The sequence below is a fragment of the Leucoraja erinacea genome, chromosome 9, assembly GCF_028641065.1.
Source record: "Leucoraja erinacea ecotype New England chromosome 9, Leri_hhj_1, whole genome shotgun sequence".
Taxonomy (NCBI): Eukaryota; Metazoa; Chordata; class Chondrichthyes; order Rajiformes; family Rajidae; genus Leucoraja; species Leucoraja erinaceus.
The window spans coordinates 59,753,861-59,767,604 of NC_073385.1; the positions used below are offsets into that span (position 1 = coordinate 59,753,861).

General features: G+C 45.1%; 1 protein-coding gene across 2 annotated transcripts in view; it reads left to right on the plus strand.

The window, feature by feature from the left end:
* capn3a (calpain 3a, (p94)) overlaps positions 1-10,863 on the plus strand; it is a 91,550-nt gene extending 80,687 nt beyond the window's left edge. For both annotated transcript variants that reach the window (XM_055640938.1, XM_055640937.1), the window contains 5 exons: positions 2,030-2,098; positions 3,339-3,417; positions 5,623-5,739; positions 8,545-8,603; positions 9,980-10,863. In XM_055640938.1, the coding sequence (XP_055496913.1) occupies positions 2,030-2,098; positions 3,339-3,417; positions 5,623-5,739; positions 8,545-8,603; positions 9,980-10,006 (351 nt within the window). In that variant the 3' untranslated portion in view covers positions 10,007-10,863. The remainder of the gene's footprint in view (positions 1-2,029; positions 2,099-3,338; positions 3,418-5,622; positions 5,740-8,544; positions 8,604-9,979) is intronic.
* The last annotated feature ends 2,881 nt before the right edge of the window (positions 10,864-13,744 follow it).

The following is a 13,744-nucleotide window of genomic DNA, read 5'->3' on the forward strand; positions in this document are numbered from 1 at the left end:
CTTAAATCAATAGACAATAGACAATAGGTGCAGGAGTAGGCCATTTGGCCCTTCGAGCCAGCACCGCCATTCAACTTGATCATGGCTGATCATCCCCAATCAGTACCCCGTTCCTGCCTTCTCCCCATATTCCCTGACGCCGCCATTTTCAAGAGCCCTATCTAGCTCTCTCTTTAAAGCATCGAGAGAACCTGCCTCCACCGCCCTCTGAGGCAGAGAATTCCACAGACTCACCACTCTCTGTGAGAAAAAGTGTTTCCTTGTCTCCGTTCTAAATGGCTCACCCCTTATTCTGTGACCCCTGGTTCTGGACTCCCCCAACATCAGGAACATGTTTCCTGTCTCTAGCATGTCCAAACCCTTAACAATCTTATATGTTTCAATGAGATCTCCTATCATCCTTCAAAACTCCAGAGTGTACAAGCCCAGCTGCTCCATTCTCTCAGCATATGACCGTACTGCCATCCCGGGAATTAACCTTGTAAACCTACACTGCACTCCCTCAATGGCAAGAATGTTCTTCCTCAAATTAGGGGACCAAAACTGCACACAATACTCCAGGTGTGGTCTCACTAGGGCTCTGTACAACTGCAGAAGGACCTCTTTGCTCCTATATTCGATTCATCCTGTTATAAAGGCCAACATGCCATTCGCTTTCTTCACTGCCTGCTGTACCTGCATGCTTACTTTTATAGACTGATGAACAAGGACCCCGAGTGATGAACAAGGACCCCCAGGTCAAGTTAAGTCGAGTTCATTGTGATCTGCCCAGTGAGGTATGGGTATAATAAAAACTTTGCTTGCAGCAGCATCACAAGCGCATAAGCCCAGACAGAAAATACATAAATTATTCATAAATTACACATACATTTTGCAAGACACTAAAAACCAAAAAGAATGCAAAAACAAGCAAGACATACTGTAAGTGCAAACACAATTAGAAAACAAAGTCCATGGTAGTGCAAGAGGTGGTTCGTAATGTTCCCATTCTGAGGGAGCATTAGGGTTGTACAGGTTCGTGCAAGAACATTATAGTTGTTGGAAAGTAGCTGTTCCTGAACTTGATATTGTGTGAGTTCAGGATTCTGTAGTTTCTGCGTGGTGGTAGCAACAAGAAAAGCTTTGGTCTAGATGGTTTGAAATGAGTTGTTACAGCTGCATTCATCCAGGCAAATGGGGAGTATTCCAACTTACCTAAGACTTGTGTTTTTTATATGGTTGAGACAATTTGGGGTGTTTGGAAGCAGGTGACCTTCAGTGATCTTTCATGATAATATTCCATAATTCATGTTTGTGTTGAAATTCAGCGTGCGTATTCTTTAAGTCTCACTGTGGAATTTGAATGAGTTTTCTGGTAAGATCACAGACTAGAACATGAGGAACCCCATGAAATTCCCAGGAGATAATATTCAGCCTTCAACCTTATTCTGTTGAACCTGCATCCTCTGATATTTGAAACTTCTACAATTAGAAACAAACTGGAGAAGCCACCCTTAGCAATCCTGAACTCGTAATATCAGATCACCAAATGTCCCCTTTCAAAAAAAAAAATCCGTTCTTTTTTATTTTCCGAAAACATAATAAATTCCTGAGCATAAATAATAATAATTATTGCTCCACAGGGAGAAAAAATATTATTCCTAAGGTGCCCACAGAACTCCAGATTTAAGTGTAACCAATGCATGATATACGACAATATTAATCTCTGTTTGCCACATGCATGGGGGTAGATTTTGACAGCGGGCTGATGTTAAAATGCTGACACTGGTTTTGCAATGGTTATATCAAGAGTAACCCAAACATGCCCATTTGTTTCTAAATTACGCATTCAGCTTGGAGGTTTACAAAAGGGAACCATTAATAATTCCCGATTGCCAATTTTTTTTTTCATATTGAGAATGTATATTGACCTTGGATGTCATATTAGCCCTGGTTTCTCAGAGCGGAAGATTAACAAACACATGATCAGGCCATTAGACCTTTGCTTCTATTTGTTTCTATTATCTCTTCCCTAACTTTGCACCTGCAGACAGATGGATCTGGGAAGCTTAACCTGGTGGAGTTTAAGCGTCTATGGAACAAGATTAAGCAATGGCAGGTACGTGGCACTGGAGAGTTTGGAGAAATTATTTCCACATATAATGTTACTGTTGACTGTCATTTGACATTCTCACATCAGCAGAACTAGAAGAGAGGTTCATTTAGACTCTGCCAACTTCTCAGTGATAGGATTACCCGCCATTTTCAATGCTGTTCATTTCCCCGATGTACCAGCTAACATTGTCAAGTCACCACCAGAGCTGGTGAGGGATTTCTGCATGTCCCTACGACATAACACCACTCCTCTGTACTGTACTCCCCAGCCAGCCACTGAGGATGGATAACTATGAATGTTAGGATTTGATCAATACTGGCTGCAGAAATGTACTTTAGTAGCTTTGATGTTTTGAGTCAAAGACACAGGATCACATGGCTCGGGTTGTCTGTGGGATTCCCCTATTGGCGGCTGGTTATCTCTCTTTTGCACTGGGGCATTATTGACTATACACCCTAATATCAGCAATGCCCCCACAAGTTACCCATTGATCACCTAGATCCAGTCAGTCACAGTGCCATGGAGCAGTACGGCCAGAACCCATCTAATCCTGTAATCACAGGTACTTTACAGCAGGTTGGCCCTGGGAAGGGAGCAGGTCATCAAACCTGGTGAAACCATCAACACTCAGGAATGGCTGGTTGAACGATTGCTTCAATACCACTCCCTCTCTGGCCTGGGAAACAAAAGGAAAATCAGAAATTAAAAATGCACTCTTCATCTCCACGCTGGGCGATGTGACATATTGCAGTGCAGTTACCCACTGGGCAAATTGCCAGGCAAGGACCTGAGTCTCCCTGATTAATTGTACCTTTTAAAGTTCATAAATTGCAAAAGAATTGAAGGCTAAAGGTTCATCTTGTTCAGTTTTATTAGAGAATATGACAGAGATTAAGCCCATGTCCTTTATAGTACATACTGTAAGACATGTTGCAACATTGTTGAACACACAATGAATTATTATTGCTTTTGAAAATGTAAATGGTGAGGTTAGCAACTTTTACTCTAGTGACTAGAAGAAGTGGCCAAATTGTGGGCACATCCCTGCCTGAAATGTGGCTGCTTGGTAAGATGGTGAACGTGCCGCTCAGTCTGGTTGTCCAGTCCCTCAGACACAGACCTGATCCTGGTCACTCAGAGATGGAACTGAGTCTGCAGATTGGCCTCGGCCATTGGCACGTGGTCCTGTAATTCCATTTAAACTCCCAGACAAACATTTTATCACTCTCTTTTTTACTTGCAGACAATTTTTCAGGAATATGACAAGGACAATTCTGGAGTGATTGATAGCTATGAAATGCGCAGTGCTGTGAATGATGCAGGTGAGTGGCAGTGAGTTAGGGTGTCTACAGGTGGCATTGGCTGCACTGTCCTTGTGAGGAACAACGCAGCTGCACTTACACTATGGGCCGAAGGTTCAGATCCACAGGGATGGGATCACAATGAGGTTTTCAGACCGAGTCTCACTCAGGAGTGGCTCAGTGAGTGATGTGTTTCTGGGAGCCAGCATGTCCCATTGTATCTGCTCCAATCGCACTTCCCAAGGCAAAGCACATACTATAAACCTCAGATAATCTAACACTTATGGGCCTGTCGCACTTAGGTAATTTTTCAGTGGATTGCCGGCAGTCGCCTGAAAAACCGGCAACTGGAACGGTGAATGTCAGAGTGGAAGACACACACAAACAAATCGCTTCCATCATCAGCCCGTCGTTATACAGGTGGGGGACAGGGCAAGCGGGGGGAGCGCTGTCTAAAAAATTCACACGGTGCAAAGCCAAGGTGAAACAGACAAACACCGCGATGAACAGGAAGGTTGGCACTGTAAAAATACGGCTAAAGCACAGTGTACGATAAGTCTTTTAAAAGAGGGGGAGAGGGGGGGGAAGAAGGAATGGAGCCAACTTTTAAGAAGCCAGAGATACATGGCTGTGAAGCTCGGCGGACATTTAACATTACCAGTCGGTTTTCCTTGGTTCTGAAAACTACTGCTTTTTTTTCCCCAAAGAGATTCACATGTCAGCACCGGCTACAACCTACGAGAATCTCCGAGAATCTTCGACCATCTGGCAACCCATTAGGACCTCCTGGCGACCCACCTACGGCACGAGAATTCTCGCTACTCTCCATGGCGGCTTCATTCTAGTCGCCACTAATTTTTCAACATGATGAAAAATTCACGGCGACCATAATGAGGCCGCTACTAGTTCCCAGAAAGCGGGAACCCCTATAGACCATGAAGGCAACTACCCGGCAACCACCAAGGAACATGTGGCGACCATGTGGTGACTGCATAGTCACCTGCAGTCACATAAGTGGGACAGGCCCATTAAGTTTAGGTTTATTATTGTCACGTGTACCGAGGTTCAGTGAAATGCATTGTTTTGCATGCTACCCAATCAGATCAGATAATACTATATGTAAATACAATCACATCCAACTAAGGAACAATAGGTAGAGCAAAGGGGAAAATACAGGATGTAGAATATAGTTCGCATCATTGTAGCGTACCATTCCCAGAGACAAGGTCCAATGTCCGCAATGGGGTAGAGGTGAATTTGACAGAACCCTGACTTAAGGAAGAACCATTCAGAAGCCCTAGGGGAAGACGCTGTTCCTACGTCTGGTGGTGCATGCTTTCAGGTTTCTGCACCTTTAGCCCATGGGAGTAGGGGGAAGAATGACTGGGGTGGGCAAGCCTTTGATTCTGTTGGCTGCTTTTCCAAGGCAGCATGGTGTCAAATGATTCTTTGTTTTACTCCAACTCATATTTTTAGCTTCTGCCCATCCCCTACTGTAATCAGTCTGAACAAGAGTCCAAAGCCAAAATGTCATCTGTCCATTCCCTCCACTGATGAGTTCCTCCAGCACTTTGTGTTTCGTTCAAGATTCCAACATCTGCAGTTTTGTGTCTCATCCTTCTCAGTTTAAACATTCCCATTATGTACTCTTGTCAAGCAAAGCTGCCGAGCTGGGAATGAGGAGGAAACCTGTTGGATGAGTTGTTCCTGGCCTTAACAGTTCCTGAGCAAATATCAGGGAGGTGATTGGGAGTGTTGTGGTGGTGTGTAAGATGCAGGTTATAAGGAGCGGTGGAGACCCGCTGATGGGGTGGTAGGGGTGCTTTATATTCATTAGGGATGTCTGGATGTTAGTAAGTATTTCACCTCCTGGAAACCTCCCAGGACAGTGATGTGGTAGTAAAATCTAGCAACTCTGGGAATGGCCACCAAAAGCATTCCAAAGAACACAGTGTCCCAGTTTCTCATGTAAAAGCCACGTTTCACAGGGAACAACTCAACTTCATACACAATGATGAATATCATATGGAGATTACAATGGTGACCTGGCAGAAGGTGGCCGGTTGAAACTTCCGAGCCACACAAATGGCAGCTGAGGTTACCTGCACCAGGTGAGAAGATAGTGTTACAGAGGGAATTGGTTTGTAAGCGCTTGGTTTAGTGAAATGATGGGGACTGTTGATGAGAGTCAGAGTGGTGCAGCAGAACTTCTTTCTTGTTCTGCAGGCTTCCGTCTGAACGGCCAGTTGTACGATCTCATCTCCATGCGCTACGCTGATGTGAACATGAACCTGGATTTTGACAGCTTCATCTGCTGCTTCGTGAGGCTGGAGGGGATGTTCAGTAAGTGCAATGGTGTGCATCCCTCACATCAACAATGCCCCTGCAGCTTCCCTGGTGTGCTGGGTGGAACTGTGGTGGCCTGAGGTAGTTTCTATTGGGATCCTTGGAACCAGATTGTCAGGATTGAAGCTTCCCTTCATGAAGCTGGTCTCACTGCTCAGGAATAACCCTAGGTGTCACACTGATTTAATGCAGTTGTCCAGTTATGTAACATCCCTTTCCTAAACACAAACCTCAGTTTCTAACGTATATTCATTCAACTATTGCCGATAACTTCCACCCCATTTTTTCCGTTACCTTGTCCCTTATGCCTGCTCCACCATGGCTGATACCTTGTCTTGGTACCACTATCCTGTATTATTCTCCTATCCCTTGGTTGCCACAATGTCTACCATTACGTCGATCTCTGTCTTGAATGCGCTGAACAATTATTTGGTTTTCTCCCTAAGCATCAGAGATACCTCCTATGCCCTGTTAAATCGTAAGACCAAGAGTCACCATTTGGTCTTTCAAGACTTTCAACTCTTCAACCAACATGTTCCCACCCCAACAGTCCCCACCACCTGATCATTATCTGTTCCTACTCTCAGATTGCATTGCTGATTGGAACCATGACTGGACCTTCCTCCCCATGCATTCACGCAATTCCCTTCTTGGGGGGGACACTTCAGGGAAGATGGCTGTGGTAGTTGGCGGTCAATCATCTGAGCCGAAGGACATCATTGCCTGAGTTCGTCAGGGCAGTGTCCTAGGTCCAACCACTTCCATCTGCTGCATCAGTGACCTTCCTTCCATCATAGGATCAGAGATGGGGATGTTCGCTGAAGATTGCATAATGTTTATACTCATTCACAACATCTCCTCAGCAAGACCTAGACAACATTCAGGCACGAGCAGATAGGATTCATGCTACTATCTCCAACATAAGAGGGTTAATCTACCTTTGTCATTCAAAGGCGTTATCTTCTCCCACAGTCAGCATCCTGAGGGATGGAGGCAGTCACCATCGATCAGAAAAAAAAAAAAGCCAAATAGAAACCATGGCTGCAAGAGGCTGCAAGAAGCTGGGTATCCTGTGGCAAGTGATCCACCTCCTGATATCCCATGGCCACTCAGCATCTACAAGTCACAAGTCAAGGATGTTTTGGAATGCTCTGCACTTACCTAATGAGTACATTGCCAATAGTCCTTGTGTTTGAAACCATCCAGGACAAAGTGGTCTGCATGACAAAGTGCAGTGTACTTCACTGACTAGCTTAAAAGCCCATACCCTCCACCACTAGTGCACATTGGCTGCACCATCTGCAAAACACACTGGAGTTACTCGCTCAGGCTACATTGAAAGCCACCCTTGCAAACCCAACACCAAGCCAATGGCAGCAAGGGCCTGAGAGCATAACCACATGCAGGTCCATCCCCAAGGTGCACCAGCCTGATTTGGAAATGGATTAGTGATCCTTCCTTGCTGCTGCGTCCAGATCCTGGAACTCCCTCCAACAGGACTGTGTGAGCACCTTCACCAGAAAGGCTACAAAGATTGAAAAACTGCACCAAAACCAACTAGGGCTTGGCAATAAATGATAGCCTTGCCAGTGACACCAATATGTTGAACAAAGAAGCTTTAAAAAAAAAAGTTATTTACAATCAGGAGCCTTTGCTTCAGATTTGAAGTTGAACACTTAATCTCAGGACCAATCTTCATCGTATCCCCACCAGTGAGTATTCAAGAGAGAGTTAGATATAGCTCTTAGGGCTAACGGAATCAAAGAATATGGGGAGAAAGCAGGAACGGGGTACTGATATTGGATGATCAGCCATGATCATATTGAATGGCGGTGCTGGCTCAAAGAGCCAAATGGCCTACCACAGCATCTATTTTCTATGTTCTATGTTTCTAAGTCATAGCCATGTGTTGCCGATCTAGTTAGCAACCAACATTTGACTTAGAAAAGCATGTGTGCAGCTTGTGTAGAGTTGAGCAAAGGGTTATCAGCAAGCACTTATCCTCTTGAATGGAGTCAAACCTAGACAGGCATCAAAGTTTCACCTTGGGGGTCCATTGAGATATCTGAGATTGCACAGAACTGGGTGGAAGCAAATTACTTGGCTCAACAAATACGTTACATCAGAAAATCAAGTGGAGTCATGTTTAATCCGCTTGGCTGAGGAGACTTTCCAGGGTTCATGAGGGCACTGCATCTCAGTGCCCCTTATCCACCTATTGTGGGTGGATGTAGTGCTCATAGACCCAGGTGGAACTATGACCCAGCATGAGACAGGAGAAACGCATAGAATGGATAGAGTGAGGACCAAAGTGAAGAACTACACCTCTAGCTCAGCTCTACAATATCCTTGTTCCCCAGTGACATGTGCAATCAGGTTGAGCAGAAATGGCATGACACCAGAGACTCGGGTTCAATGCTAGCTCCTGCTGTGGGAGTTTGCACATTCCCCCTTCAACTGCATGGGTTTTCCCCAGGAGCTCTTGTTTCCTCCTCCCAAAGGGTCGATAGAGTTACTGTCCACTCTAAATTGTCCCTACTTTGGTGGGAGTTGATGGGAACATTGGAAAAATAAAAGGCGAAGGGAGGGTGCAATTAATATGCATGGGTAGTTGATAGTTGCCGCAGATTCAATCAGTCAAAAGGCCTGGTTGTGTGCTGTATCTCCATGATTATGACTCAACTGAGCAAAGAGTGGATGTGAATCCTTCTGGTGTTCTCAGTACCACGATACAAACATCAACGTTGCAATCTTTGCATGTGTGTTATTGAGCATGGTAATGTTATCCTTTCTGTTCTGCAGGAGCCTTCAAGGCATTCGACAAAGATGGGGATGGAATTATTAAACTGAATGTCCTGGAGGTAAGTGTCACAGCCCCGGTTTCTTCTCAAGAAACAGAAGTCCCGAGTGGACACGAAAGGTGTAAATCACACCAGAGGTTCTGACCCAGACATCCGCAACTGTTTGAAGATGTTGTTTGTTCATATTTTTTTAATGTTTTCTGGGAGGAATATGGCATTGCTCCTTTATTGGTGTGCTGGTGCCCAATGTTTGCAGATTTGCAACAACTTATGTACAGCAGTGTCAATGTGGTCTCCAGTCGAGAGATGTGCTGGGTTAGCCCAGCCACCATGGCATACTAACATCAGTAGTGAAGGCCTGAAGAAGGGTTTCGGCCCGAAACATTGCCTATTTCCTTTGCTCCATAGATGCTGCTGCACCCGCTGAGTTTCTCCAGCATTTTTGTGTACCTTAGATTTTCCAGCATCTGCATTTCCTTTTTAAATACTCAGTAGTGAAGGCTGCCTTGTGAGAGAAGAAATTTCTTATCCCACGTCTCCTTCACCATGGTCTACTCTCCTCCCTGTCACACCTAGAATCCTGTGACGTGTCACGTGATCATTGAGCCAAGCATGACGTTATGTTCTAATAGTTACATTAGCCATAAGGCCTTGGTCTGAGTTGGGTGAAACATGTATGAGCAGTTATAGAACTGCCTTGTCTAGTGCCCCAATGTGTCACTTTAAGTCACAAGCAAAGCAAGAACATGGCGTGCTGTACGCCTAGTTCTGAGAGCTCCCCACAATGATCATTGTGTGGAACTCTGAGATCCAATTTCTATCAGTATGAGCTGAAACGTGCACTGTGTGACAACTTACATCATTTGGTCTGCTGCTGACTCCAAGGTCAGGCACACTGATGCTCATCGGCTGATTGTGTGATTAGTGCCATTTCACTCAGGAATAATTTCCATCACAATTTACTCCGTTAAAATCCACATGATTGATCTAATTTCCGAGGTAGCCCACTCTGAGTGTTCTGGATTCCTCCAACATACCATAGGTTTGCAGGTTTATTGGCCTCTGTAAGTTACCCCTTGTGTGCAGGGAGTAGATGCAGAAGTAGGATAACCTAGAACTAGTTTGAACGGGAGATTGATTGTTGCCGTGGATTCAGAGATCAGAAGACCTGTTTCCATGCTATACCTTTACATCAATCAGTTCACCCTACACCCTTTCTTCTGGTAAAATAAAAGATGGCAGGTTCCTACTCATAAGTTTCCCATCTGTAGTCTTCTCACTGAAAATAGTCTCTGACCTGTGGGCCATTCTCCTCATTCAAGGGAGGTGGTGGGGAGGCAACACTGTCACCATGCTTTGTTAAAGGTGTCTTGACAGTCAGGAGTCCACACAAAATGATCACTGTGGGATTAATTTTTATGATTTCATTTCCACAGTGGCTGCAGCTTACCATATATGCCTAAAGGTCACAGGATTCGAGGGTCTGTCAAATACCTCAAACTCAACATGCGAACCTCAACAGCACCATACAGCAAGCCAAACTCCTCGATTCAGTGATGTTTGGAATAATAAAGAGAAGGACTTTGCGGCATGAAACTGTCAGATCAGCGTGTGTGTGTGTGTGTGTGTGTGAACCTCTAGGAATTGGAGCACCTGAAACCAATTTAAGGATTTCTTTATTGATCTTGATTAAGTTTTCCAATAACTCCCTGACCCTAGTGTCTTATGGCCAGTAGGTAGTGGCCTGATAATAAGTAAAACATCCCAGATTTGGTTGGGATGAGTTAGTGGATCTCACAAGCAGTCGAATCACTGGAACAGTACTCAGCATGCCAGGACTAAGGACAGGGATTATCAATCATGGTTTTCCTTGTTGTAGTGATTCAAATGGAGTAGTAGTATGTGGAAAATATCCAGGCTTTTATTAACATTTCTGTTCTGCTATTCTTTATTGTAATTGCCATGGTGATAACTAAAATGATTAGAGGTTTTGGCATTTAAAACATCTCTGTACATTGCTACTGGAGCCGACATTATAGAATGTTATTGGACAGTTAGTGATTCCAGTGGTTCTTATTTTGTCTTTAATTTCCAGAAGACATTATTTCTTTGCGGGAGACACATGAGACCGCAGCTGGAATCTTGAGCAAAGAAATAGTTGTGAAGGAACTCAGCAGGTCAGGCAGCATCTGTGGAGGGAAATGGTCTCAGGCAGCATCTGAGTCAGGACCCTTCTTCAGAGCAGGGAGGAGAAAACAAGAAAAGAGAGATGGGGGAGGGGGCAAAGTATTGCAAGTGGTGGGTGGAACAGTTGATGATGGAGATTTTAGTGTCAAAGGCTAGAGGTGAAAAATAAATTAAAGTGTGTCAGATATGTCAAAATGACTGAGTTCTCTAATTAGTTTCCAGCAATGACAAAACTGCAAATGACAAGACTGACATAAACTACTGCTAAAACAGTCAGGATTAAAATATATATATCCTAGAATCTATTTGCAGCCTGCCAAGGTGAGGATTCACAGCATGTTGGCTGAAAATCTGAGCTGTGTTGGCCACTTAAATGGTGTCTGGGTATGAATCCCATGTCCCGACTGTAAACCAATATCAGTGCAGTTCTGATGCAGTCGGAAATGCGGTGGTGGAAATTTACATTGTAAATTACATTGCTGGGGAGGCTCATGGCAGAACTGGGTTTCTTTGGCTTTGATAAATTAACAGCAGGTTAACACGTATTAGTTTTGGTTCCCACGAATTACAACGGCTCACACGTATTACTTTCAGCATATAATCCTCCAACATTTTCGCCACCTCCAACAGGATCCCACGACTCGCCATATCTTCCCATCTCCAACCTTTTCTGCTTTCTGCAGAGACTGTACTCTCCGAAACTCCCTGGTCAACACGTCCCTTCCCACCCAAACCACCCCCTCCCCAGGTACTTTCCCCTGCAACCGCAGGAGATGCAACACCTGTCCATTTACCTCCCCCCCCTTGACTCCATTCAAGGACCCAAACAGTCTTTCCAGGTGATGCAGAGGTTCAATTGCACCTCCTCTAACCTCATCCACTGTATCCGCTGTTCCAGGTGTCAACTTCTCTACATCGGCGAGACCAAGCGCAGGCTCAACGATCGTTTCACTGAACACCTCCGCTCAGTCCGTCTTAACCTACCTGATCTCCCGGTGGTTCAGCACTTCAACTCCCCCTCCCATTCCCAATCTGACCTGTTTGTCCTGGGCCTCCTCCATTGTCAGAATGAGGCCCAGCGTAAATTGGTGGAGCACCTCATATTTCGCTTGGTTAAGAAAGAACTGCAGATGCTGGAAAAATCAAAGGAAGACAAAAATGCTGGAGAAACTCAGCGGGTGAGGTAGCATCTATGGAGCGAAGGGATAGGTGATGTTTCCAGTCGAGAAGTTTGAAGAAGGGTCTCGACCCGAAACATCACCTTGGGACGGGAAAGTAGACTATTATCTAAATGGTGGCCGATTGGGAAAGGGGAAGATGCAGCGAGACCTGGGTGTCATGGTACACCAGTCTTTGAAGGTAGGAATGCAGGTGCAGCAGGCAGTAAAGAAAGCAAATGGTATGTTGGCTTTCATAGCAAGAGGATTTGAGTATAGGAGCAGGGAGGTTCTACTGCTGTTGTACAGGGTCTTGGTGAGACCACACCTGGAGTATTGCGTGCAGTTTTGGTCTCCAAATCTGAGGAAGGACATTATTACCATAGAGGGAGTGCAGAGAAGGTTCACCAGACTGATTCCTGGGATGTCAGGACTGTCTTATGAAGAAAGACTGGATAGACTTGGTTTATACTCTCTAGAATTTAGGAGATTGAGAGGGGATCTTATAGAAACTTACAAAATTCTTAAGGGGTTGGACAGGCTAGATGCAGGAAGATTGTTCCCGATGTTGGGGAAGTCCAGGACAAGGGGTCACAGCTTAAGGATAAGGGGGAAATCCTTTAAAACCGAGATGAGGAGAACTTTTTTCACACAGAGAGTGTTGAATCTCTGGAACTCTCTGCCACAGAGGGTAGTTGAGGCCAGTTCATTGGCTATATTTAAGAGGGAATTAGATGTGGCCCTTGTGGCCAAGGGGATCAGAGGGTATGGAGAGAAGGCAGGTACGGGATACTGAGTTGGATGATCAGCCATGATCATATTGAATGGCGGTGCAGGCTCGAAGGGCCGAATGGCCTATTCTTGCACCTAATTTCTATGTTTCTATGTCACCTTTCCCTTCGCTCCATGGATGCTGCCTCACACGCTGAGTTTCTCCAGCATTTTTGTCTACCTTCATATTTCGCTTGGGTAGTTTACACCCCAGCGGTATGAACATTGACTTCTCTAACTTCAGATAGCCCTTGCTTTCTCTCTTCATCCCCTTCCCCTTCCCAGTTCTCCCACTAGCCTTCCTGTCACCGCCTACATTCTATCTTTGTCCCTGACCTCAGTCTGAAGAAGGGTCTTGACCCAAAATGTTGCCCATTAACTTCAGCATTTTGTGTCTACCTTCGATTTTACCAGCATCTGCAGTTCTTTCTTACACATTACTTTCTTTCCTTCCCTTCATTTTTAATGAATGCGTTATGTCAATGCCAGAAGCTGTTTACTCATAGTTTCTCTCTCATTTGCTAATCCCGGATGCAAGCTCAACCACTTTCCAACTCTCTCTATGCAGAAGTGTTGTGCCACCCCCTACTTTCTAGACCCTGTGGGACGTTTACTAACTAGCCTATTAGGGCAGCTGGTGGACTGAAAACTACTTAAGGCAAACATTGGTATCAGCCCTCATTTCCCATGTTGCTGTTAGGCTTCGTGATAAATAACTTGATGGCCAGGCACTGTCTTGCATGACATTGGTGGTGTCAATGGGATAGCTACACCCCCCCCCCCCCCTCCCTTCTCATCTCCCTGCCTCCCCCCCCCCCCCCTGCATGCATTCCTCTCCTTGCATTCTCTCTGCCCCATCAGAGAGTACCTTTCCCCTCTCCCATTGCTCATCTCCCCCCCTCCCTAATCTGATCACATATTTCCTTTCCCATTCTCCCCATCCACTTCCCCCCAATATTCCTCCCTCTGACAAAATCCTCAGCAAACCATAGTTCAAGAGGTGTTAGGGATGGATAACAAAAGTTGGCCGTCTAGAAGCTATAACCCCATTCTGATCAGATGACTTAACCCATCCCTTTACTGCAG